This window comes from Salvelinus fontinalis, chromosome 37 (assembly GCF_029448725.1).
Source record: "Salvelinus fontinalis isolate EN_2023a chromosome 37, ASM2944872v1, whole genome shotgun sequence".
In the NCBI taxonomy this organism is placed as follows: domain Eukaryota; kingdom Metazoa; phylum Chordata; class Actinopteri; order Salmoniformes; family Salmonidae; genus Salvelinus; species Salvelinus fontinalis.
Genome location: NC_074701.1, coordinates 24,694,482 through 24,722,426, shown reverse-complemented (window position 1 = coordinate 24,722,426; position 27,945 = coordinate 24,694,482). Strand labels below are relative to the sequence as shown.

Below are 27,945 nucleotides of genomic sequence, written 5' to 3'. Positions count from 1 at the left end.
TTGTTATTTTTCTGTTTTCTATCATGGCTCCCTGCTTCAATGCCAGTTTTTGATTTAGATAACCATTCTCTAACCTTTAATAACACAACATCCATTAAATACCACCAACCACCATCATTTTGTGGGTGCATGTTCAAGTAAAGGCCTCGCTATGTATTTTCATTTTCTGCTGAAGCACAACATTGCCTGGGAATTGATGCTTTGGAAAGCAAAAAGGTGAGGAGTACAAATCAACACTTCATACTTTGAAGTAATAATTTGTACTCTTGCCTTTTTTGCTTTTGGGTATGTTATGCTTTGAATTCAACAACAAGCAAAGTGCAGACTATTTTAGCTTTAATAATAAGACATACTTACCGATTTTATATTATTATACTCATTCAAGAGTGATGTTTCTTTTGAGAAATTCATTTCTGCAAATCTTTTGTTGTCTCCGACTCTGCTTCTTGTTGTTTTGAATAACAACCTGTGTTTGTCCGTGAGAATCTGATTCAAAGGGAGAACTGTTAGCATAAAAATGTACTCACTACTTTTGCACCGGCAGACAAAATCAGTGAACTAATCATGCCTTTACAGATGGGAGCGTTGTGAGATGTTTTTTGAAATACCCCGACATTCTGTACAATCTTTTTTTGAGGATCTCTTGTGAACTGACAAAACAAAACAGTTGGCTTACTCGCTTGAGTATTGTCATAATATAAATTGAATCGAAATAACATAACATCAATTGAACCAACTTTTGTCTCTTCCACCATGCAGGACATTCTGAACAACCTGGACCCCCTGGAGCCAGCTGACCTGGAGGACGACGACCTCATGCTGGACGTGGACCTCCCTGAGGACGGATCTCTACGAACACAGACAACAGTGGCTCCAGGTACAGTCATCGCTTCCTTCATCTTTCCCCAGGCTTGGTGCTCAACACTAATGATTGGTTCAGTAGAGCCCTAATCATTCCAATTATAGCCTAATCACTGTGACCAGACACTCTCACCTTTTGAGTGTAGCTCTTGATTCCATTCTGTAAATGTAATCATGGCACACCTATGGAAATGACAATTTAATCTCTAATCATGACACATTCCTCTGGTCCTATTTCAACTGCTGATTAGGTAAGGAGATAGTTTTGGTGAATAGGTCTCTATTCTCAGAGACAGCAGGATTGTATTTGTGTGTGTAGGTGTGCTGTGGGTGTGTGTGGGCATCTATGTGTGTGTCTGCGTTATACAAGCCATCACAAACTCCCTACGTCAGAGATCATCGGTCATTGATCATGAATCTTAGGTAATGAAGTCTCTCCACTGTATTGTGAATGCGATACTGACAGTGTCATTCATGGCGAATACAGTTCTTTCCACTGCTCTGAAAACACTTGGCCCAGTGTGAGACTGCTGACCAGTCTTGCCAAAGGATTGCTAACAAGGGTCCCTTTATGACCATAAAACTCACAGACAACCCAAAGTGCATCTCGTTCTGTCTCTATACACACAAACACACACAGACTGGTTTTTCAGTTCACAGAGCGCTACATTGAGTGTGTCGTGTTTGTGTGTGTGACAGGAACGTTCACTCTGAAGGATTGTGAATCCAACCGGCATCCTGGAAAGAGACCGTATTTATTTATAGCTCTATGTCATAGCGAGGGGTCGTAGTTAAGGGACAGGGGAGCGGACAGAGGGTCCAGCCATGCTCAGCCCTCCGTGGCAGGCCTAAAGAGAGGGGAGGAAAGGAGAGAGCTTCAATGTAGCATAGCCTTAGGCCCATCCTCCCTCTCCTCCCCTTCCTCCCTCCTTCCCATGGGCACAGGCTCTGCCAGCCAAGCAGGAAGGGGAAAGGGAGAAGGGAAAAGGAGGCCCTGCTATTTTCTCCTGAAGGCAGGCTCCAGCTCCAATGACAGGAGAGGTCCTGGTGGTCTCTCCCCACCCTGCCCAAGCCGGTGACTCCCAGCCTGGCCACAGACACAGACACAGCCACCCCAGCCTCTCCCTCTCTGGCCACTTGGGGAGTTTCTCTGGAAACAGACAGCAGGGTGGAAGAGTTTCTCCAGCCCTTTAAAAAGCTGACTAGGACTTTAGCCCACTCTTTTCCCTCTTCATTTTACCACTTTGGATTTGTAATCTTTGGATTTGAGTTTTGTACATGTTGAGAAGAAGTTGACGGATGTTGCAGAGCACGTTGGAATGTAGCAGTTCACTTCTGGAATTACTGGGCTAACTATTTAGACGGGGTCGTCTTCAGTTGCGGTATGTGGAGAGAGGCTGGGTAAGGTATTTGTTTAGTCCTCAGCTGAAGAACTCTCATGCTACAACCGTAAGATTGAGTTATTTGAAGACTGGCACACAATTTTATGCAGTTTGTCTTTTTTATTTTGTCTCAGTTCATTAATGGCTTGTTTGATTAGAGTGTTGCCAAATATTTATGTTCCTTGGTTGCTCTATTTGGAAGAGTAATTGTGTGTCTGTCTGTGTCTGTAATGTAAGTATTTTGTGGGTGGGTGTTTTGTGGGTGTGTATGAGTTTGTTAATTTTCTCTGTTGATGTTAACCCCTGAGAGTCATACTGTCTGACTGTTGGTCTTAGCTTGAAGCTAGAACTGCCTTCTTCTTGGGTTTGATGTCTTATTCAGTACAAATCAGTGAATGTGTTATGAGATGAAAAACTGCTTGAAGTATCATTATTTCACTATTTGTATTGTGTGTGTGTGTGTGTGTGTTGTGTTGTGTTGTGTTGTGTTGTGTGTGAGACACCAAATAAAGTCCCCTAAGTTAATCTTGTCCCATGAGGCAATGTTTGTGTATGCTTGGCAGAGTGTATACAGGACTCTGTTTACCAGAATGGAATGGTATTGAACACATCAAACAAATGGAAGCCACGTTTGACTCCATTCTAGGGCTGACCCCACTTAGTCGACTGGTCGATTGTTTGGTCGATAGGCTGTTGGTCGACCGAGATTTCTTTAGTCGAGCAGTAGCAAAAAAACAAACAATAAAATCATGGTGTACAAGACACCTGTTTATTGTGGAGGCCGTGGGGATGCCATAGTCCATCAGTCTAAGACATGTGCTACTGAAATTGTATATTGTTATATTATGTAAGAACAATGGTGCAACACAAATAAAAAATATAATTATTTTATAACAAATGTGCTTTCTCCCCCGTTGGATAACAGCCCTTGCCTTAATTGTCTAAGAAAAGTGAGGAGAGTACATCCTGACTTAATTAGGTCCATAATCAATAGCCTAACTGTTAAATGTGCCTGTCTTCATAAATCATCCATATACAGAGCCTTCAGAAAGTATTCAGACCCCTTGACTTTTTCCACATTTTGTTACATTACAGCCTTATTCTAAAATGTATAAAAAATCCTCAGCAATCTACACACAATACCCCATAATGACAGGTTTTTAGAAATGTTTGCAAAAAACAGAAATACCTTATTTACATAAGTATTCAGATCCTTTGCTATGAGACTCAAAATTGAGCTCAGGTGCATCCTGTTTCCATTGATCATCCTTGAGATGTTGCTACAACTTGATTGGAGTCCATTTGTGGTAAATTCAATTGCTTGAACATGATTTGGAAAGACACACACATGTCTATATAAGGTTCCACAGTTGACAGTCCATGTCAGAGCAAAAACCAAGCCATGAGGTTGAAGGAATTGTCTGTAGAGCTCAGAGACAGGATTGTGTCGAGGCACAGATCTGGGGAAGGTTACCAAAAAATGTCTGCAGTATTGAAGGTCTCCAAGAACACAGTGGCCCCCATCATTCTTAAATGTAAGAAGTTTGGAACCACCAAGACTCTTCCAAGAGCTGCTCCCCCGGCCAAACTGAGAAATCTGAGGAGAAGGGCCGTGGTCAGGGAGGTGACCAAGAATCCGATGGTCAGTCTGATAGAGCTCTAGATTTCCTCTGTGGATGATGGGAGAACCTTCCAGAAAGATAACCATCTCTGCAGCACTCCACTAATCAGGCCTTTATGGTAGAGTGGCCAGACGGAAGCTACTCCTCAGTAAAAGGCACATGACAGCCCACTTGGAGTTTGCCAAAAGACTCTCAGACCATGAGACAAATTATTATCTGGTCTGATGAAACCAAGATTGAACACTTTTGGCCTGAATGCCAAGCGTCACGTCTGGAGGAAACCTGGCCCATCCCTAAGGTGTATCACAACCGGTCATAACTGGGAGTCCCATTGGGCGCCGCACAATTGGCCCAGCGTCGCCCGGGTTTGGCCGGTGTAGGCCGTCATTGTAAAGAAGAATTTGTTCTTAATTGACTTGCCTAGTTAAATAAAGGTTAGTTAAAAATATATGTCAAAAAATAAATACAAAAAATAAGGTGAAGCATGGTGGTGCCAGCATCATGTTTTTCAGCAGCAGGGACTGGGAGACTAGTCAGGATCGTGGCAAAGATGAACAGAGCAAAGTACAGAGATTCTTGATGAAAACCTGCTTCAGAGCGCTCAGGAGCTCAGACTGTGGCGAAGGTTCACTTTCCAACAGGATAACAACCCTAAGCACACAGCCTAGACAACGCAGGAGTGGCTTCGGGACAAGTCTCTGAATGTCCTTTAGTGGCCCAGCCAGAACCCGGACTTGAACCCGATCGAACATCTCTGGAGAGACCTGAAAATAGCTGTGCAGCAACGCTCCCCATCCAACCTGACAGAGCTTGAGAGGATCTTCAGAGAAGAATGGGAGAAACTCTCCAAATACAGGTATGCCAAGCTTGCAGCATCATACCCAGGAGGACTTGAGGCTGTAATCGCTGCCAAAAGTGCTTCAATAAAGTACTGGGTAAAGGGTGTGAATACTTATGTAAATGTGATATTTCAGTTCCAAATATGTTATACATTTGCAAACATTTATAAAAAACTGTTTTTGCTTTATCATTATGCGGGTATTGTGTGCAGATTATAAAAACTATTTAATCAGTTTCAGAATAAAGCTGTAACGTAACAAAATGTGGAAAAAGTCAAGGGGTCTGAATACTTTCCGATCTACAGAAAAAATACTGATCCTGCTTGTGTTACCTGTATGAGTGTATGTTTAATAGTCTACTGATTCAGGTGCTAGTCACACAGTCATACTGTCTTTTTTTAACACAGCGCAGCAAGTCTGAGCCTGGCACAATCAAATCAGTCATTTGTGTGTCTTAATTATTTAATCAAACCGTTTGCTTAAAGCATCAGACAAGCTCAGTGCATAATACAGTTGATTTGATCAAAAAATATTTTGACCGATTGATTCGTCGAAAGAACAGACGACTCTTGGTCGACAAAGATTTGTTTTGTCGTGGACAACCCTACTCCATTCCATTTATTCAATTTCAGCCTCCCACCAGCCTCCTCTGCTGTTTACATGCAACATATAGAACCACTACACACACACACACACACACACACACACACACACACACACACACACACACACACACACACACACACACACACACACACACACACACACACACACACACACACACACACACACACACACACACACACACACTTACACTTCTAAGCTACCTTGTGGATGACCGATCTATCCATCCATCCATCCATCTAGACGCTGATGAGATGGCCCATTCTGACCGCTCAGAGAGGGGGGGACGAAAGGGTCACTGGAGGAGGAGACAGCCTCGCTGGAATGGACTAGACCACTTCCATAATGACAACAGGTGAGACGCAGTAGCTGTTCTACAGCATGAAAATGGCAAAAAGACCAAACACAACATAGTCTACTAGGTGTGCTGTATTTATGAATATAAAGCTGCTGTGTGAAATATGATTGGCCATTATTGGATATTTTCTGGATAAAGCCAGAGTGCATTTGATAAATGACTTAATTTTCCCATTTAAGCCTAGTCAATGTGGCAAAGGTCATTCTCTTACTGCCTCTCCTCTTTCTATAATATTATAATAACACATGCTCCTCTTTTTCTCTCTTCTCTGTTCTCTCTCTATCCATTCTCTCCCAGGGGTCCAGTGTTCCAGCAGTATGAGGGTTACACTTGTCATGGAGGGTTCATGGTTGGCCCCCGTCCTCTTCCTCCTGTAGGGAGACACGATGGCTACTTGGGGGCGCTGGATGAGCTCACACTCAAACACATGGCCCAGGACTGCAGCTCTGTGAAAAACAAGCTGCTCAAACTCAATAGTTTATTACAGGTAACACACACACACACACACACACACACACACACACACACACACACACACACACACACACACACACACACACACACACACACACACACACACACACACACACACACACACACACACACACACACACACACACACACACACACACACACACACACACACACACACACACACACACACACACCCTCAAAGTCTCGAAGGCAGTCTTTAGGAACTCAATACAATTCCAATCTAATCACTTAGTTGATTTGAGCTATTTACTGACTAAGCAAGTGGAAATCACATCTTGTCACTGGCGTCAGCTCCTTTTAGAATCAAATAGATTTAGCGTCCAATAAAATGTCACTTGATTAGGATAACTATGATGTCACGTTAGAGTTTTTAATTTGTCAGACGGAGGCTGCACATGTTTTATTAAGCAGTAGCTTTATAGGAGTTTATCACACATCAAAACATCCAGGTGACCGAAAGCTTCTGAAGTTTAAAGGCAGTAGAAATCTACACTGCCACATGCCAGTCACAGTGACCCTTTAGGCCTGTGTAGCAGAGATGCACTGGTTTAATCCATTTTGTGATGTAGAAAATAGCTGCTGGCTTTACTGTGAATGCCATGTCTCATGCCCATGTCTTGAGAGTGAGCAACAGTTAAGCTGTGGCACAGGGTTTTATTCTGTGTGTCAGTCATCTCTTCTTACCTGTTATTACTCCTGGAGCCAATCCTCCTCCCTTGTGGTTACCTATGGTTCCTAATCACTTAATAGATCTGTCAGATGACACATTCCATTCAACAGAGACACACACACAAACACACAGAGTCAGTGATGTGATGTGTGAGAAGTTAATCAGTAGTGTACAGCTTTTGACGGTACAGTGTCTCTGTCTGGCCCTGTAGGACCCCATTATCTATGTTAGTGTCTGGCTGGGTGATATTGGCTTTGCCCTCACAGCCCTCAGCACATTACATTCCTCCAAAACAAGTCAACTGCACCCAAAGAGGGTCTGTGACATGACAAAGCACCACACAGCCACTCTCTGTGATAGTCATTTGATTTGCTTGTCAGAGCGGAGAATATGTTAATTATCTCCAAAAAGGAACATCTTTTATCGGGACCAAAGTGATGTGTATAAATGTGCGTTATTTGTACCCATGTTTGATTCATGTTAATTTGACCTCTTACTGTGCAAAAATGTAGAGATCGTGGCAAACGGCAACAGTGTAACGCCCCTTGCGGGTCTCCCAGCACGTAGGCAGACCTGCTAACCACTACTCCAATAAGGGTTAACCTGTTAAGGGGGATCATAAAACAGGCCTACCTAGGCAAGGTTCGTTACACTAAGTAATGCTCTTGCTGTTGATTATAGTCATGTAATTGCTAAATGACAAAAATGTCTAATTGAGAAAGTCTGAAAGTATGTCTGTCTGTTTGTTGTCTGTATTTAGCAGGGTAGTTTGGCCTTGGGCACCATTAGATGTTCTCTTCTTAATTATCTTTCTTTGGAGCTGTGATGATGTGCTGTGGGCAGCAGCTGTAAAATGACGCTCTACTTTAATCGTAATTGATCTCTCTGAGCTACAAGCAACTGGCTTTATCAGTGTACCCAGCTGGCTATAGGCTAGCTAGAGCAAGGCCTGTCTACAGAAGACATTACAGAAGAGGCTCCAAACTTAGTAGCAATTAGTAGTATCATTATAATCAACTGTCAATATCCATACAGCTAGTCATGCTGTCTGCCCCATGTAGTATAGTTCAGAATACTGAAACCTATGTGTTGTGTGTGCTTTGTGTTTGTAGATGGAGGATGGAGGCCCAGAGGTTGTGAAGGAGGGTGAGGAGGTTGAGGAGGATAACAGCACAACTATACAGGTACAGTCAGCCACATCCAGGAACCAAGACAAGTAGCATTGTTAGCCGTGTTCAGAATGAACCACTGTGTATGTGTTCCAGTTGGAGGAGCTAATGAAGGAGGTGCGGGAGCTCAGGGAGGAGCTGAGGGATAAGGACAGGACAATCACACAGCTCACACGACAGCAACAGGCGGTGAGTCTCCAGGAGGGGTCAGTGAGACAACGGCAGTCATTCTCTGCCAGTGCGTTTGCCTCCATCATAATGCAACACATTACACGTGGGAGTTGTGTTTCTACGAATTCCATAGTCAAGACACCGACATACTAACCTCAGTTATGTTTGCTTTCACATGGATCCATCAGTGTTGTGACGTTCATTAGTTTCCAGGGCCTAGTGTGCTCGTTAGGTAAACAACCAGACCGTCCACTGACATTATTCAAATTCCCCATGTAGAGCAATAGCAAATGTCACAGCAACGTAAGGTACAGTAATAGCAAATGTCACAGCAACATCAGTGTTCCAACCGCTCTAGTTCTCCCAATTAGGGGGGGAGGGAGATATAATAATAAATCATTACTATGGAGAGAAATAGTAAGGGAGTTACTGATTGAATAGTAGATGAGAGAAAGAATAATAGAGAGAATGATATAATTAGCCAAATAGGGAGAAAGAAATAGTGAATGCTCTGTGGGTTGAGCTGCCAGGAGTTCATGCAGATGTTCTGTTTTACTCATTAGCAAAGGATGCTTGGTGTTGTTTTTATTGAACTGTGAGGAGAGAGACAGACGTGGGTATGTTGAATTTTAATGTAGCTCAGCTTAATTAATAAAATGAAGTTATCAATTGGATTGAATATTAACCTCCCCTCATCTGACCTTGGTGCTCCTGGAACGAATGCATTCTTTAACGACAAACTGTGAATTAGCAGCTGATCCACTGCTATAGTCTAAAGTTGAAAACCCACTGGGAATGACCTCCATAGTATTAGAGTTAATAGGGTCTAGTAGTTTTTGAATACCAATTCACCTTAGTAGATCAGTTGGTATTGTATTTTCCTGACACATTAGTGGTAACTCTCTCTCCTGCCCCAGTCTGCTCATGCTGACCAGCCTGGGAGCTGTCACTGTCACCAGAGGCCACCGTCGCTCGAGGAGGACAGACAGACGCACCAAGACAAGGCCACACAGACCCCCTGGAGAGGACAAGGAAACAGCCATGCCGTGAGTACACCTGTATAATATATACTTGGAGAATGGAGACCCACATCCAGTCTCATCTGTCCACTGCTAGTCAGTCATCAAGTCAGTCCATCACCTATAGTCCCCTTCCTCACACCCTATCCTCCCATTCAACTTAGTCACTGGTACTACACCTCCAGATCCCCCACCCCATCACCATTGTTCTAAATGGTGGAACCACTTAATGGATAGTGAGACTGTCTGTGTATTTGAGACAAGCCGTCAGCCCTCAGCCCTCAGCCGTCAGCCGTCAGCCGTCAGCCCTCAGCCGTCAGCCGTCAGCCCTCAGCCCTCAGCCGTCAGCCCTCAGCCCTCAGCCCATAGCCGTCAGCCCTCAGCCCTCAGCCGTCAGCCCTCAGCCGTCAGCCCTCAGCCCTCAGCCCTCAGCCGTCAGCCCTCAGCCCTCAGCCCTCAGCCGTCAGCCCTCAGCCCTCAGCCCATAGCCGTCAGCCCTCAGCCCTCAGCCGTCAGCCCTCAGCCCTCAGCCCTCAGCCATCTACACACAAGGCAGGTGTAGTGACTACCTCTTTTATCTTTCTACCTCTGTATGTGTCATTCTCGCTTATTATTTCCCTATTTAATTATTCTTGTTGTCTCTCACTCACTCACTCACTCACTCACTCACTCCACTCACTCACTCACTCACTCACTTCCTCCCTCACTCACTCACTCACTCACTCACTCACTCACTCACTCACTCACTCACTCACTCACTCACTCACTCTCTCCACAGACAGTTCAAAGGGACTGTTGGAGCAGGTGGAACATTGGCCCAATATTTGACCTCTGATTAATTATTTAATTACTAAGATGAGGTTTAAGGGTGTTCCATAGTGACATGGTGAGATAAGTCATGCTTCAATAACTGTACCTGCTCGCAACATGTGTCCCACATCCGAAGATACATCCATAATCTGTAGACGGTTCTGATTGGAGAATCACCATTGGCATCACATTCCATGTTGTATCCTCACTTTGCGTGAACACTGGTCTGTGTTTCACACCTGTTTGTCTAGCTAATCATTCTTGCAGTAGAGGAAATGTGTGCGTGCAAAACCAGAACAAAACATTGGCATCCATGTTAGATTTTGATTTGTGGAGGGGTGTGCATCTAAAAACTGGGTTTAATAGTTTCTTGTTCACTGCTCGGCGATACAAATGGTGATTCTCCAATCAGAACCGTCTACAGATTATGGATGTATCTTCGGATGTGGGACACATGTTGCGAGCAGGTACAGTTATTGAAGCATGACTTATCTCACCATGTCACTATGGAACGCCCTTAAACCTCATCTTAGTAATTAAATAATTAAGGTTGAATATCTTCTCTGATCCTAATTACTACCGATACTGTTGTTGTGTGACATCCTGGTGCTTGCCTAATAGTCTCTTTTTGAGGTTTACCCAATACACTACTCAGAGGGAGGTGTCTGATGATCAGGATGTTGTCAGAGCTTTCTGATCTCTTATGGAACGGGAGTCTTCTACACACCACACTTTGATAGATTTAACGTAGTCCACTTTAACTACAGAAGATATGAATGGTACTCGTTATCAGATATAACTCCCTATGGCTTAATTGATACACTGTTAATGCACTGCTGTGATTCGAGAGAGAGATCGAGAGAGTGCGCATGTGTGCCTGGAGGTTTAGGATTGAAAGAGGACAGGAGAAGAGGTCTCTGATCAAAGGGCTTAGACAACACCAAACAGACTCATTAATAATGTAGAAAATCAAACAGGCAGGAAGAATAATAGAATGCAAAACCTTGTTTCGTCACACCAAGACAAAAGGCTAATTACTGTCTTCCTGTCTCTCCTCCTCAAACTTTTCTATTTTCTTCCTTTCCCCTCCCTTTCTTTCTATCATTATCGAAGTGGTAATTAGACACAATGCTCTTGTCATCCTGTCAGCAGGAGGGAGAGAGGTAGAGAGAGAGAGACCCCAGAGATTCCACACTCACCGCACTGCCCCCAGCTACCACCCGAACGCTGCTGCTTTGTAAATCAACTTCATATTATCAGACAGGTGCAAATTTAATTGCCAGAACTACCGAAGTAAACATTTGTGTACAGACCTGGGTTGTATCGCTTCTCTTGGTGCTGTCCTCAGTCTAGCGAAATACTTTTTATCTAGTGGATGATACAAGGTACTTCAGGACACTGCTAGCAGAACTGCTAATGGCTTGATCATTTGTAATGAGCAATGACACCATGCTCCACAAATAAGGCCTCAGACCAGTTTGTAAGATGAAAGGGGAAGTGAACACTTTACTAGTATAACTGCTTGTGCTTTGCTTCATCATGAACAACAGCAGTATGCACACCTTATTAATGCTTCACACTGACATGTTAGGCCAAGACACTGTTAGCATGCTAATGACATCATGATGAAAGACAAATCCATCTAATAACGGGTCCATCTACTTGTGTGCTTGAGGCCCAGACAAAATCAGTGGACATGTGGGGCAGAACATGGCTAATGAACTGAATGTTTTCTTCTTACAATTTAAATCAGACGAGGTGCAACTAATGAAAGTGTCATTACAAATGTGTGAGGGGGTTATTGTTAAATAGGTTGATGATTTGAAATTGTTCAGGGGATGTAATACACACGAAAGCCCATGCCTAGACAAAATAGTGTTAAAGTACTGTGCTGAACAATTATCTGGTGTTTTTACCATTTCCAATCCTCCCTCATCCAGCAACACCTGCCAGTGTTGTGGAACAACTCAACAATTATACACATTCCTAAAGAATCTAATCCCTCTGTGCTGAATGACAACTGCCCTGTCGCCTTGACATCCTTAGTAATGAAATGCTTTGCGGAAATTGTGAAAAGCCATATCCTCGACCCTTTTCATTTAGTCTATCAGCCCAGCAGAGGAGTTGATGATGCCGTTCTTACACTCCTCAACATGGTCTATAGATATCTAGAGGACCCCAAATCCCATGTCAGAGTTCTGTTAGTTGACATTTCTTCTGCCTTTAACACAATCCAGCTGTACATTCTGACACAGAGACTCACTCGTAAGGGACTTCTCCTTAGATGGGGGTGGGGGGTTGTGGCTGTTGGACTTGCTGAGCCAGAGGTCAAGGTGGGTCCCCGTGTATCAGACCAACGCACCACCAAGACAGGCTCCCCACAGGGATGTGTTTTGTCCCCACTCCTATACATCTTGTACAGCAAGTATTCACTTTTTAAAACTTTTTGTATTGTTTGTTGCTTTGGCAATGTCAGCCAGAAAATATGCTGAGAAGGATTATCACCACAGCAAGCAAGGTATTTGGAGTCAAACAGACAGGCCTAGATGAGATCTTTAAGGTCAGGGCCCTCCGCAAGGCTCACAAAATCCTTTTAGACCCAAGCCACCCCCTGTACCTGGACTTTGAACTACTCCCCTCTGGGTGTAGGTATAGGAAAAACACAACTAGACAATCATTTGTGTCAGGTGTGATATACCTTCTAAACAGCTCTGGTTAATGTTCCTATCTTATCCACCCAGTAAGGTCAGCAGGCTGGTCTTCTTTCATCGGTATACACTGTATGTAACTGTTATGAATTTTTTATTGTCAATTTGTATTTAAACACCACTTTAAGCGTGTACATGATACTGCAACAACATTTCACTGAGACAATAAAGTCAGTAAAGTAAAAGTGTTCCCCCCGAACTGTCAGACATGGGAAGTAGCTACGTCTTCACACCAGAATGTTAGATTAAGATGGGATAGCTCTCCCTGAGCTGCAGACAGCCCAATAAAAATGCCAGTCACTGTCAGCTCTAGGCTAGCCCAGGCCCTCTTTCCCATTTCAAACTTTCCTTTCTGCAAATGAAGCCGTGGCAGGTGGCTATGCAGAAGGGTCCTGCTGTAATTGTGTTGTACAAGACTGACAGGGAGGAGGTTGATCAGAAACCTCATTTCTCATCCACTTCCCTAACCGTGGGGGTCTTTGAAATAGCGCGGGGCCCCCCAGAGAGTCCAATCTCTTTCACCCTAGATGCATATATGTCCCTCTCGGATTGAAGAGATTTGGGCAATTTAAGAGCCGGCCCCAAACAGTCAGGAGAACCTGTTGACTGTCATCTCTGGTTAACGTAGCGCCTGCGGCCGCCCCTCCACTCCTCTTTTACCCAGAATGCTTTTATGTTTATGCCCAGTTTGGGACTCTTCAGGTGGGATTGGGGCGGTTATTGAGGACAGGCATTCGCCCTCACACACAGACAAACATTCTGTCTGATTATTCAGTGCTAAACGTAATAGACTGTGGGAAAGAGAGCGAGTGAGAGAGACTGCGATTGAAAATAAAGGAAGTAGCTATTGGAGAGAGGTTCACATAAGTACAACATACATTTTAACTTGTATGCCTTTCAAAAGTGTTATGTTTTTGCATTGACATCCTAGAGCAGGGAAACAGAGAGTGAGGATGTAAGAGGAGACAAATAACAGACAGAGTGAGCGATGTGGTCTTGGTGGGGGTGGGAGGAACAGTGGGGTACAATTGATTTTGGCTACTTGCTGTCTGCTGACGGACATTGATGTCTGTCCCTGGCTGCAGAGTGAAATGGAGAGATTGGGTTGATAACCCTTCCTTCTTCCTCCCTGCATTCCTTCACCTGGAAATGACAAGTCAAATTAAGCACTAGTTCTGCGACAGGCTGGCTGGCTTTACAATATGTGACTCTACCTTTCTTACTTTTGTAAATGGTCTTTATAAAGTCGAAACGTCATCCCACTAACGTTAGCATGTTAACAGGATGTGTGTTTTTTCATGCTCGTCGACGTCATGCTTCCTACTCACACAATCGCTCATAACATGGCTGGATGTCTTGTGGAGAAAACAGTGTCTGTCAGTGTGTGTCAGTCAGTGTGTGTCAGTTTCAGTCAGTGTGTGTGTGTCAGTTTCAGTCAGTGTGTGTGTGTGTGTGTGTGTGTCAGTCAGTGTGTGTCAGTTTCAGTCAGTGTGTGTGTGTGTGTGTGTGTGTGTGTCAGTTTCAGTCAGTGTGTGTGTGTGTGTGTGTCAGTTTCAGTCAGTGTGTGTGTGTGTGTCAGTTTCAGTCAGTGTGTGTGTGTGTGTCAGTCAGTGTGTGTCAGTTTCAGTCAGTGTGTGTGTGTGTGTGTCAGTCAGTGTGTTTCAGTCAGTGTGTGTGTCAGTTTCAGTCAGTGTGTGTGTGTGTGTGTGTGTGTGTGTGTGTCAGTTTCAGTCAGTTTGTGTGTGTGTCAGTTTCAGTCCGTTTGCGTCAGTCAGTGTGTGTGTGTCAGTGTGTGTGTCATTCAGTGTAAGTGTCAGTGTGTGTGTGTGTGTGTGTCAGTCATTGTCAGTTTGTGTGTGTCAGTCAGTGTATGTGTGTGTCAGTCATTGTCAGTGTGTGTGTCAGTCAGTGTATGTCAGTCTGTCAGTCTGTCAGTGTTTCTGTCAGTGTGTGTCTGTCAGTGTCTCTGGGTGTGTGTGTGTGTGTGTGTGTGTGTGTGTGTGTGTGTCAGTCTGTTAGTGTCAGTCTGTTAGTGTCAGTCTGTCAGTGTCAGTATGTGTGTCAGTATGTCTGTCAGTGTCAGTATGTCAGTCTGTCTGTCAGTGTCAGTATGTCAGTCTGTCTGTCAGTGTCAGTCTCTCTGTCAGTCTGTCAGTGTCAGTCTGTCATTGTCAGTCTGTCTGTCAGTGTCCGTATGTCAGTCTGTCTGTCAGTCTGTCTGTCAGTGTCAGTATGTCAGTCTGTCTGTCAGTATGACTGTCAGTGTCAGTATGACTGTCAGTGTCAGTCTGTCTGTCAGTATGTATGTCAGTCTGTCTGTCAGTGTCAGTATGTCAGTCTGTCTGTCAGTATGTCTGTCTGTCAGTGTCAGTCTGTCGGTGTCAGTCTGTCTGTCAGTGTCCGTATGTCAGTCTGTCTGTCAGTGTCAGTATGTCTGTCAGTGTCAGTATGACTGTCAGTGTCAGTCTGTCTGTCAGTATGTATGTCAGTCTGTCTGTCAGTGTCAGTCTGTCTGTCTGTCTGTCTGTCAGTGTCAGTATGTCAGTCTGTCTGTCAGTGTCAGTATGTCAGTCTGTCTGTCAGTATGCCAGTATGTCAGTCTGTGTCAGTATGCCAGTATGTCAGTCTGTGTCAGTATGTATGTCAGTCTGTCTGTCAGTGTCAGTCTGTCTGTCTGTCTGTCTGTCAGTATGCCAGTCTGTCTGTCCGTGTCAGTATGTCTGTCAGTGTCAGTATGTCTGTCATTGTCAGTATGTCAGTCTGTCTGTCAGTGTCAGTATGTCTGTCAGTATGTCAGTCTGTCAGTGTCAGTCTGTCTGTCAGTGTCAGTATGTCAGTCTGTCTGTCAGTATGCCAGTCTGTCTGTCCGTGTCAGTATGTCTGTCAGTGTCAGTATATCAGTCTGTCTGTCAGTGTCAGTATGTCTGACAGTATGTCTGTCTGTCAGTGTCAGTCTGTCTGTCAGTGTCAGTATGTCTGTCAGTATGTCAGTCTGTCTGTCAGTGTCAGTGTCCGTATGTCAGTCTGTCTGTCAGTGTCAGTCTGTCTGTCAGTGTCAGTCTGTCTGTCAGTGTCAGTATGTCTGTCAGTGTCTGTGTCAGTATGTCTGTCAGTCTGTCAGTGTCAGTCTGTCTGTCAGTATGTCAGTCTGTCTGTCAGTGTCAGTCTGTCAGTGTCCGTCTGTCAGTGTCAGTCTGTCTGTCAGTGTCAGTCTGTCTGTCAGTGTCAGTATGTCAGTCTGTCTGTCAGTGTCAGTATGTCTGTCAGTGTCAGTATGACTGTCAGTGTCAGTATGACTGTCAGTGTCAGTGTGTCAGTGTCAGTCTGTCTGTCAGTGTCAGTCTGTCTGTCAGTGTCAGTATGTATGTCAGTCTGTCTGTCAGTGTCAGTATGTCTATCTGTCTGTCAGTGTCAGTATGTTAGTCTGTCTGTCAGTATGCATGTCTGTCAGTGTCAGTATGTCTGTCAGTGTCAGTATGTCAGTCTGTCTGTCAGTGTCAGTATGTCTGTCAGTATGTCAGTCTGGCAGTGTCAGTATGTCAGTCTGTCTGTCCGTGTCAGTATGTCTGTCCGTATGTCCGTATGTCAGTCTGTCTGTCTGTCTGTCTGTCAGTGTCAGTATGTCAGTCTGTCTGTCAGTATGCCAGTCTGTCTGTCAGTGTCAGTATGTCTGTCAGTGTCAGTATGTCAGTCTGTCTGTCAGTGTCAGTCTGTCTGTCAGTGTCAGTATGTCTGTCAGTATGTCAGTCTGTCAGTGTCAGTATGTCAGTCTGTCTGTCAGTGTCAGTATGTCTGTCAGTATGTCAGTCTGTCTGTCTGTCAGTGTCAGTCTCTCAGTGTTCGTATGTCAGTCTGTCTGTCAGTGTCAGTATGTCTGTCAGTATGTCAGTCTGTCTGTCTGTCAGTGTCAGTCTGTCAGTGTTCGTATGTCAGTCTGTCTGTCAGTGTCAGTATGTCTGTCAGTGTCAGTCTGTCTGTCAGTGTCAGTATGTCTGTCAGTGTCTGTGTCAGTATGTCTGTCAGTATGTCAGTCTGTCAGTGTCAGTCTGTCTGTCAGTATGTCAGTCTGTCTGTCAGTGTCAGTCTGTCAGTGTCCGTCTGTCAGTGTCAGTCTGTCTGTCAGTGTCAGTATGTCAGTCTGTCTGTCAGTGTCAGTATGTCTGTCAGTGTCAGTATGACTGTCAGTGTCAGTACGACTGTCAGTGTCAGTGTGTCAGTGTCAGTCTGTCTGTCAGTGTCAGTCTGTCTGTCAGTGTCAGTATGTATGTCAGTCTGTCTGTCAGTGTCAGTATGTCTATCTGTCTGTCAGTGTCAGTATGTTAGTCTGTCTGTCAGTATGCATGTCTGTCAGTGTCAGTATGTCTGTCAGTGTCAGTATGTCAGTCTGTCTGTCAGTGTCAGTATGTCTGTCAGTATGTCAGTCTGGCAGTGTCAGTATGTCAGTCTGTCTGTCCGTGTCAGTATGTCTGTCAGTATGTCAGTATGTCTGTCAGTGTCAGTATGTCTGTCTGTCAGTGTCCGTATGTCAGTCTGTCTGTCTGTCTGTCTGTCTGTCTGTCTGTCAGTGTCAGTATGTCTGTCAGTGTCAGTATGTCAGTCTGTCTGTCAGTATGCCAGTCTGTCTGTCAGTGTCAGTATGTCTGTCAGTGTCAGTATGTCAGTCTGTCTGTCAGTGTCAGTCTGTCTGTCAGTGTCAGTATGTCTGTCAGTATGTCAGTCTGTCAGTGTCAGTATGTCAGTCTGTCTGTCAGTGTCAGTATGTCTGTCAGTATGTCAGTCTGTCTGTCTGTCAGTGTCAGTCTGTCAGTGTCCGTATGTCAGTATGTCTGTCAGTGTCAGTATGTCTGTCAGTGTCAGTCTGTCTGTCAGTGTCAGTATGTCAGTATGTCTGTCAGTGTCAGCATGACTGTCAGTGTCAGTATGTCAGTCTGTCTGTCAGTGTCAGTCTGTCTGTCAGTGTCAATATGTATGTCAGTCTGTCTGTCAGTGTCAGTATGTCTGTCTGTCTGTCAGTATGTCAGTCTGTCTGTCAGTATGTCTGTCTGTCAGTATGCCTGTCTGTCAGTGTCAGTATGTCTGTCAGTGTCAGTATGTCAGTCTGTCTGTCAGTGTCAGTATGTCAGTCTGTCTGGCAGTGTCAGTATGTCAGTCTGTCTGTCCGTGTCAGTATGTCTGTCAGTATGTCAGTCTGTCTGTCAGTGTCAGTCTGTCAGTGTCAGTATGTCTCTCAGTGTCCGTATGTCTGTCTGTCTGTCAGTATGTCTGTCTGTCTGTCTGTCAGTATGTCAGTCGGTGTCAGTATGTCAGTCTGTCAGTCAGTGTCAGTATGTCAGTCTGTGAGTCTGTCTGTCAGTGTCAGTATGTCAGTCAGTATGTCTGTCTGTCAGTCAGTGTCAGTATGTCAGTCTGTCTGTCAGTATGTCAGTATGTCTGTCAGTGTCAGTCTGTCAGTGTCAGTCTGTCTGTCAGTGTCAGTATGTCAGTCTGTCAGTGTCAGTATGTCTGTCAGTGTCAGTATGTCTGTCAGTGTCAGTATGTCTGTCAGTGTCAGTATGTCTGTCAGTGTCAGTATGTCTGTCAGTCTGTCTGTCAGTGTCAGTATGTCTGTGTGTGTGTGTGTGTCTGTGTGTATGTTTCAGTTGGTGTCAGTCGGTGTCAGTCAGTGTGTGTGTGAGTTGGTGTCAGTCAGTCAGTGTCAGTCAGTCAGTATGTGTCTGTCAGTATGTGTGTGTGTGTCTGTCAGTGTCTGTGTGTGTGTCAGTCAGTGTGTGTGTGTCAGTGTATGTCACGCCTCCTTTGTCTTTTCTTTGTGCAGGGTGTGCCGCCCGCCCCCTTCCTCTCCCCCTGGCAGAGCCAGTACCATGGGCCGCCCCGCACCAGCATGCACCAGAGCAGACAGAGTGAGTCACTAACCCAACCCTCTGACCCTCTCACTTACCCTTCTGTCTCCTTCTCTGCTCCCCTCAATTATCCCGTGTCTCTGCCCCCCTTGACATGTTTCTCTCTGTCATTACTTTCTTCCTTTTAATATGATCTACCCATTAACACTTGAATTCAGTTAGGTGGGTGAGTGGTGTTCAGTTCAGTCACCTGTGTGTTTGGGGAAATCAGTTGGTAGCAAGGTTGAGTGAGCAAATGCAGCGGGTAGTTTTAGTAAATTGACTTGGATCGTTATCAGACACCCTAGTGTAAAGGAACAAGACTAGCTAATGCTTGGATGAGTTCAGTGACAGGGAGTCAAGACTCCGAAGCAGGGTGCGTTTCCACAACCCGGGGCAGTCTATTGGCTGCTCTTGTATTAGGATTGACAAACATAATGTGTCAATCCCGCTGTCAATCAAAGGGGTGCATTGACAGAGTTATGAGTCCACACACGATATTATCCTGCGTTTAGATGAGGGACGCAAAAACCGTTAATACCTGTCGGCATAGCGGGACAAGAAAGCAAGAAAGACTGTGACGGCAAAAGCAAACGAGCACGATGGAGTGCGTTGCTATGGTGATTTCAGTAAACAAACAGTGCAAATCAACATCTGATAGAAAAAACAACGCAACGACAAAAGTTTTCATATTTGAACTCTGACCCGTCTACCTTGGCAGCTGACGCCATTCACCGCCAACCTCAATGGCATTGACCGTCATGCTCTTATTGAAAACAACGACATCCGGTTTGCCGTCTACCTCGTACCATGTAAACACAGAATGAGAGTGAGAGAGAGGGAGAGAGATGAAGAGGGAGCTGTTTTAATGAGTTGTAGCCAAATGCACTGGATTGAGCTTGTTTGCAATTAACCATTTAACCCTTGAATTCAGGTGTGATGTGAGTATGTCTGTCTTTTACTGTGCCTGAATGGGACACTGAGTCATTATGATGGAGTGGTCATTGGTCAAGGTATTTGTCTACGAAAATGTGAATGCCAGTGAAGATGTCATCACTCATTGATGCAAGTGCTCCTTTTCAGCTACCTTACTATCTTAATCCTGTGTGTGTGTCTCTCCTCTGTCAGTATGCCTTCTGCTCGTCTTTGTCATCTGTCTATCGATCTCTCTCTCATCCCATCTTTCTCTCTCTCTCTGGGAATACGTTGTCAATGTTCTTTCTCTCCCTCTGCCTCTCCCATAATGCCTTTGGCAAGGAATGGAGCACCTTGTGCATTACATCACTGACAAAGCGTGGTACAGTAACCGTCTAACCATCACCCTGGGCCCTGCACGCTGGCGTAGCATGACGTGGCACAATGAACAATGAAAGCATGCCAGTGTTGATGTGTATCTGCATGCCTTGGGTTGGATTTAGAGTCTACCTTGTCTTCCTGCTGGGCCTGCATTGCTCTGTTAAATTATAATGCATGCATCAATAAACATCTACTGTATTTTTAAATTGGCTTTCCCAAAAAATATATAGCTCCTGAACAAGGCCACATGTATTTGAAGCCCCATTATCTCTGTTGTCAGCTTTCGCTGTCCCACTATGTAATCACAAACAGTTTAGCTAAGCCAGCAGTCGACAAATGAAAGCAATCAGGCTTCTCTCCCCCTGTATCATTGGCTCTAATCTGAGCAGTGTAATGTAGACAAAATTGAAATTGCCACTATTTTCGCAGCAACCAATATACGATTGTGCACTAAACTAGAGCTGAAATAGATAATGATCATCATTGGCAATATTCAGAGGGTTATAATAGGGGGATTTCCAGGGAGCTAAATTAGTATAATATTTCAATTCCACAATATCTAGGTCCTTCTGCACTCATTATGCTTAAATCACTGTAGTTTTATTGACACAGTGGGATGGGGTTGTTGAGATTGGTTTGATAGCCTGGGCAGATACCTGTAAATGATGTTATAAAGGGATGTCCTATTGTACTTCATAGACAGTCCACTCAAAATCACAGATGTAGAACCTCTTATTTATACACTGGCCACTCCTGTGAGATAGAAAACTATTCACTCGATTTCTCATTTATTTACACATTTCTGCTTTAGATTTCAATGTGGTGTGCTATTTTTTCATACATACATCACCAAAAGTATGTGGACACCCCTTCAAATGAGTGGATTTGGCTATTTTAGCCACACCCGTTGCTGACAGGTGTATAAAATTTGAGCACACAGCCATGCAATCTCCATAGACAAAGATTGGCAGTAGAATGGCCTTATTGAAGAGCTCAGTGACTTTCAACGTGGCACTGTCATAGGATGCCATCTTTCCAACAAGTCAGTTTGTCAATTTTTTTGCCCTGCTAGAGCTGCCCTGGTCAACTGTAAGTGCTGTTATTGTTAATTGGAAACGTCTAGGAGCAACCACGGATCAGCCGCGAAGTGGTAGGCCACACAAGCTCACAGAACGGGACCACCGAGTTCTGAAGCGCGTAGCGTGTAAAAATCATCTGTCCTCGGTTGCAAAACTCACTACCGAGTTCCAAACTGCCTCAGGAAGCAACGTCAGCACAGGAACTGTTTCGTCGGAGCTTCATGAAATGGGTTTCCATGGCCGAGCAGCCACACACAAGCCTAAGATCACTACACGCAATGCCAAGCGTCAGCTGGAGTGGTGTAAAGCCATTGGACTCTGGAGCAATGGAAACGTGCTTTCTGGAGTGATGAATCACACTTCACCTTCTGGCAGTCTGATGGACGAATCTGGGTTTGGTGATGCCAGGAGAACGCTACATTCCCCAATGCATAGTGCCAACTGTAAAGTTTAGTGGAAGAGGAATAATGGTCTGGGCTGTTTTTCATGGTTTGGGCTAGGTCCCTTAGTTCCAGTGAAGGGAAATCTTAACGCTACAGCATACAATGACATTCTAGATGATTCTGTGCTTCCAACTTTGTGGCAACAGTTTGGGGAAGGCCCTTTCCTGTTTCAGCATGACAATGCCCCCATGCACAAAGCGAGGTCCATACATTAATGGTTTGTCGACAGTTGGTGTGGAAGAACTTGACTGGCCTGCACAGAGCCCTGACCTCAACCCCATCGAACACCTTTGGGATAAATTGGAATGCCGACTGCGAGCCAGGCCTAATCGCCCAACATCAGTGCCCGACCTCACTAACGCTCTTGTGGCTGAATGGAATCAAGTTCCCACAGCAATGTTCCAACATCTAGTGGAAAGCCTTCCCAGAAGAGTGGAGGCTGTTATAGCAGCAAAGTGGGGACCAACTCCATATTTTAATGCCAAAGATTTTGGAATGAGATGTTCGACGAGAGGTGTCCACATACTTTTGGTGATGTAATGTATTTTGTTACATTCGTTCTTTTTGGTGGTTGTGCTTGTCAATGTCTAGAATGTTATCAAAAATGAATTGCAGGCAGGAGGCATATAGTGGGTACTTATGGTAATCTAATAAAAAGTATAATCACCATAGACAATCATGATGTTTACCATATCTGATTGGTGTAGTACGGGAGATGACCACCAGGTGGAGCTGTGGGCCTAATCATCCCATTGCCTCTGTCAGGTTACTGCTGGAACAGACGCCTCCCTGGTCTCCTCTTGGGTGTTTGAGGCGGACTGCCTTGGCCAGACCAGGGCCATCATAAGTATTTTCCCTTTGGCTTAGGAGGGATTCACACAGAGCAGGGTTGGGCTCAATTCAGTTTGTAGGCAGTCAATTCAGGAAGTACACCAACAATACAATTCAATAATTGAAATAGGATACTTCTTTTCAATGACTTCTCAATAAACTGAAAAGTAGAAGCACATTTTTTTTCTGATTTTAAATTCAAATCACTTCCTGAATTGACTGCCCAACCCAGCTCCACCCTGACACAGGGCCCTGGAGCACAACTAGAGTACTGACTCTTGCTAGATCATAAAGATGGCAGTCTCCTAAGGATTGGTAGGATTTAGGAGGATGATCATCACAAGATATGTCCCTTTTTATTGACTGCAGGTTCACAGACAATAAAGGACTAGAAAGCATGAACTTGTTAAGGACTAGGAGCAGAGGCGGCTGGTGGAAGGAGATATAGGAGGACTGGCTCATTGTAATGGCTGGAATGGAATACATGGAACGGTATCAAACATATGGAAACCACTTGTTTGGCTCCGTTCCATGTATTCCATTCCAGTCACTACAATTAGCCAGTCCTCCTATAGCTCCTCCCAACAGCCACCTTTGACTAGGATGTATGTAAGCCCACAGACCAGTAGTATACCAGTCTGTTTTATGTCTACAGAAGTCTGGTTGATGTATGACCCCCTCAGGCTGTCTGAGAGACACAACGCCGACCACCACAAGCTCAAGCCTTCATTCCCCTCTCACTGGATATCACCACAGGGTAAAGAAGAGTGGAGTATGGTTGCCCTCAAAACCCTGCTCTAACCATGGACTTTCCTTGCTCCAGCCTGGTTCTCTCCCGACAGGAGAATAATCTCGTACCACATACTAACTGATAGGTCACCCTGAACTCAGGACCCACAGCTAGCAGCCAGCTGTGCTCTTCCCTGACTCGGTGTTAGATCTGCTTTTTGTCTGATGCACTGGCCTGTGCTAGGTGGGTGAGAGGACCACTGTTTGACTACTACTACTCTCACTGATTGTTAGAGTACAAACAAGTCCTCAGGGCAAAGAATCTTGGCTCGCTGTCCACAGTCTACAGTTTTCACCCATTTTTAATTAAGGGCAAGTTTTTGTTCCAAGAATGAATTGGAAAACTGAATGGGGAAACCTCATCTGGAATTGTAGATAGAAAACATTTACATTATAAATTAACATCTTCATCAATTATAGACCTTTAAGAAGGATAACTCACTACTGGTGAATTGATAATCATGTGTATGTTTTTGTTTTTCTTCCATAGCTTCAAATACTACAGCCTTCCAGCCCCAGCCACCACGAGCACCTCACCCAGGAAAGACTAGTAAAAACAGCCCTCACCGAGGGCCACAGTGACCCCCAGAGAAGGAGGAGCAGGGGAGATAGGTCCCCTTGCACAGACTCTGACCGCCCTGCTAGAAGCCCGGCCAGGGGTGTCGACACTCCCCCAGCGCCCAACCCAGATGAGTTGAGCGTGCTGCTCAGCACCCAGCTCAACATCAATGACAGAGAAGGGCCTGGGACCACTCCCAGCCCTACCCAGGGGCTCCCTGCAGCCAGCAGCCCAGCAACAGGAGCGCTTTCCAGGCCAGACGGGGGGCAGCGAGCCTCTCCAGAGGGCCCTGGCTGCCCTCGCGTCCTGCAGCGGCCTCGCCTCCACAAACGCGTGTCTGTCCCAGCTCTGCCTCAGAGGTACACTAATGGCTCTCTTCTCCGATCAGGCTCTGTAGGACTGCTGGCCAACCACAGGACCAAGCAGCTGCCGCCTCCCTCCAGGGGTCTACCCTGCTTCAATTCTGGTCCCCAGGCAGTGGGCCCCTCCTTGGGCTGCAGTGTGCTTGCTCAGCCCTGCACGCTGGAGGTCAGGAGGGACCTCGAGAGCACCAGCCCCCCTAGTCTGGAAATGCTAGACCTGGGACTTCTCGGAGCTAGAGTCCTGGTTCCCCCCATCCTGTCACGCCTCCCCAAGCCAAAGATCCATTGAAGAGTTCACATCATCAAACATATTATATACTGTATAACATCTCTCCTCTTCCACAGCCTCATGGTTATGACTGAGATACATGGAGGGACTGTTTCTAACTGACAAATCTCCTTCATAAATTGTCCAGTTACTTACTTACTTACTTAGCAGCCTTTCATTGCACATACTCATTATTTTTCTGTATATGACAAACATTAATATTTTTTATCTGGTAATCTCACACGTGTGTTTTCTTTAAGAACGCCAAGACTGTACAGAATGCTCCGGTCAACTCTACTCACACTCACATGGGTCCTTCCTCTGGAACAGCAGAACATGGTTTGACCATGGTCTTCCATGACCTCAGCAATGTTACATTTCTCCCAGAGGGTAAAAATAGAATGACAGAAAAAAAGCAGAGGGGTGGGGGGAGAAATAAGGAGTGGAGCTTTCTGCTCAAACAGGGAAATGGGTTGAATGAAGAATCATTCAAAGAAAGAGGCTCAAAGATAAACACAATTCTCCTGAATTAACCACAGTTCATCTTGTAGTCCTATTTCACCTCTATGAGTATGTAAGGTGATGTGTGTCTGTATGGGTGCTCTCCCTTTCATCTGAGATCAACGTCAGTGTTTATTGTATTTTGAGTTTAGGGCTAAGGTCAGTTTGAGGATTTGAGGGTTGTGTTTATCTCCTCTTCAGAATAGTGGTTAACGTTTGGATGCATTCAGACATGGAGAGTGTGTTAAACAGTTTCTGACAGACTATGGCAGCTTCCATGAATGTGGGCTATGGCTGTAAGTTAATGACTCTGGCACTCTCTGTTTTACAGTACCCATTAATACCATGCACACATGAAAACACACACACACATAACACACACACACATAACACACACACACACACACACACACCAACCAAATACTCTCACCACGTTAGCGCTGTCCATAAATTCAAATCACTGTACACAGTAGTGTTGTTTCAAGTAATTTATTATAGTAAGCTAGATGGTCAACAGTGTCTTGTTTTTTTAGTATAAATCCGACCGACTGAGAGACACACACACTTCTGGAAAATTCTCATATGGACATTGATCCATCTGTCCCCTACAGCAAGACAAGATGGGTGCCAGTGTGGTCCTGGGGGACTGAGCTGAGCCCAGGTGATGACAGGTGTGTGTGTGTGTGTGTGTGTGTGTGTGTGTGTGTGTGTGTGTGTGTGTGTGTGTGTGTGTGTGTGTGTGTGTGTGTGTGTGTGTGTGTGTGTGTGTGTGTGTGTGTGTGTGTGTGTGTGTGTGTGTGTGTGTGTGTGTGTGTGTGGTGTGTGTTTTGTGTGTGTTTTGTGGGAGAGAGAATATTTGTGTTTGCCATGGTGAGATGTCCCATGCCATCCGGACCTGTCAGTCAATACTGCTTGGTAATTCCAAACAGAGAAATCAATAGGACCTTGGTTTTTAGTGAGAAGGGAGGATGTGTGTGAGTCTCTAGATATACCAATCTGGCAGTGTTTTCATTGGGTGTGTGTGTGTGTCAGGTGTACAGTATGTGCCCACAGGCCACAGAAATAAAGCCAGGGAGAAAGGGTAATGCTGTTCTCTCCATCAGCCAATCAATAGCTTTCATCAATAATTCTAAAGCAGGAGTATAACTATCTCGGGGGTCCAACAGGTCGATCTCGCAGCCCGTACTCTGCCATGATGTGCACTAGGCCTAAACAGATAAATCGCTAGCCAAACACATTCGTCTCTTGCTAGGTGTGTACTTGAATTAAAGGGGAATTACACTCAAACGTATACATTTTGAAAAAAAATTCAAGACCTTAACATTTTTATTTTGATGTGATTTATGCATTCTGAACATCCAATTTTGTTGTTTTTCGATAAGTAATTGTCTGAGTGAAACAACAGAAAAAAGCAAGCAGATAAATGAGTAGCTCGCAGCATTTTTTGAAGTAGATCTCATGTTAGAAATTGCCGGAGACACCTGAGTTAGCTAAACCAGAACAAAGAGCCCACACTGCAACAAAACGAGCGGAATGAATTAGCCATTTCTAACACGTTCTCTTTAGTGGCAAAACTAGCAAGCGTTTTTTGTTCATTGTGTTAGTTAATGGAACATAGCTGCCTGCCTATCATCATTAGCATATTATACTTTACTTTTTTGTAGCTGTTGTTAAAGATGACATATTTGATGCAATTGTGCATGTTCCGTTTAGGATAGGGTTGTCCACTCTGCTGTTTGGTTGTCGGTCAAGGCTTTGGGCGTACTCTGATCACATTTCTAACAACATGGGGGTTAATTAATAATTGTGAATCTACCTACACTGTTAATGCAACAGGACTACAATTCCCTCCAGTTTTTCCACTACTTACACATAAACCACTAGAAGTTTACACACCAGTTAACTAATTTGTTGATTACTTACTTAGTTACTTAGTTACTAAAGTGTAATTACAACCGTTGTGAGAGGTATATGTCTATCTTCAATGTTTAACATTTCTTGTTTCTGTATTTCATGTCAAATTACCTATCCACCCATCCTGCTGTAATACATTATCCCATTGCATAACATGCAATATTGTAAGAAACAACAGCTATATTAACCAATATACACACTGTTATTGCAGCAACGCTATATGCCTAACAACTGTTAAGCAACGCTATATGCAAGTGGATTTTTATTTTATTTTTTAAAGCTAATCAGCGATGCACTTTAAATGACAGTTGCGACTGAAGGAACACTAAACGGGAGATTTGACTGGATTCTTTTGTGTTTTCCTTTCTCTGTTTGTACTGTACGTCACGTTCTCTCTCCTGGAGGTTGTGTGAGACAGCAATAAAGACTGTATCAAACTTGCCAGGTCTGTTTTGGAGTCATTTACCTCAGGTCAAGCAGTGAAAGATGTCAAGTTGTTGTGCAGGATTCCGCTTATTCATGCTTTAAAGCAGGCTGCATCAGCCCCTGTTATTGTGGGCCATTGTTGTCTGTTGCTTGTTTTCATCAACTGATTCAGACCTGACATGCCAGATATATGGGTGTCAAGTGGCATTTATTAATGTAATACTAGGAGGAAGAGAGAATGAATGATTCTGCAGCCAACTTCGTCTAGGAGTGACGGCAACCATAGAGAATTATAGGCCATATTAGCATGGGTACTGTAGCGCCATTTTAATGTAGTCAACTGGGTGGGAATTACAACTTCATTGATTGATCCCTCCTGGTGACCCTGTTGTAGTCCGTGTCTAACTGGGTCATCAAGAGGGACCAGCCAATCGCGAAAAAAATTGACTATAGTAAAATGGAGATGGCCTCAATGGCGCTGCTCATGTCACAGATGCTAGTGCTCCCGTGTGGCGCAGAGGTCTAAGGCACTGCGTCTCAGTGCTAGAGGTGTCACTACAGACCCAGGTTCAATTCCTGGCTGTATCACAACCGGCCGTGATTGGGAGTTCCATAGGCCGGTGCACAATTGGCCTAGTGTTGTCCGGGTTAGAGTTTGGCCGGGGTAGGCTGTCATTGTAAATAAGAATTTGTTCTTAAACTGACTTGTCTAGTTAAATAAAGGTTAAATAAAAAGATAAAGAGGCTAAAATGGCACAGATACAAAGATGAGTCCTCTGTCTCTATGATGGCAACAGATCTATGGTTTTCCTGATGTGTTGTGCCCCTGCTGTATGAGTTTTGTGGATGGAATAAATGGAGGTTGTGCTG

At 44.6% G+C, this 27,945-nt stretch overlaps 1 protein-coding gene across 3 annotated transcripts in view; it reads left to right on the top strand.

Annotated features, from left to right (window-relative positions):
- The window catches only part of ccser2a (coiled-coil serine-rich protein 2a), an 86,490-nt gene extending 59,400 nt beyond the window's left edge, over nucleotides 1-27,090 (top strand). Inside the window, exons 4-12 of one of the 3 annotated variants that reach the window (XM_055902513.1) lie at nucleotides 760-877; nucleotides 5,572-5,683; nucleotides 5,984-6,173; nucleotides 7,964-8,035; nucleotides 8,117-8,209; nucleotides 9,109-9,237; nucleotides 18,544-18,628; nucleotides 19,865-19,904; nucleotides 23,536-23,694. In XM_055902513.1, the coding sequence (XP_055758488.1) occupies nucleotides 760-877; nucleotides 5,572-5,683; nucleotides 5,984-6,173; nucleotides 7,964-8,035; nucleotides 8,117-8,209; nucleotides 9,109-9,237; nucleotides 18,544-18,628; nucleotides 19,865-19,904; nucleotides 23,536-23,596 (900 nt within the window). In that variant the 3' untranslated portion in view covers nucleotides 23,597-23,694. Of the gene's footprint in view, nucleotides 1-759; nucleotides 878-5,571; nucleotides 5,684-5,983; nucleotides 6,174-7,963; nucleotides 8,036-8,116; nucleotides 8,210-9,108; nucleotides 9,238-18,543; nucleotides 18,629-19,864; nucleotides 19,905-23,535 lie in introns of all 3 variants that reach the window. The other 2 variants (XM_055902514.1, XM_055902512.1) reach the window with 2 other exon arrangements.
- Nucleotides 27,091-27,945: the final 855 nt, after the last annotated feature.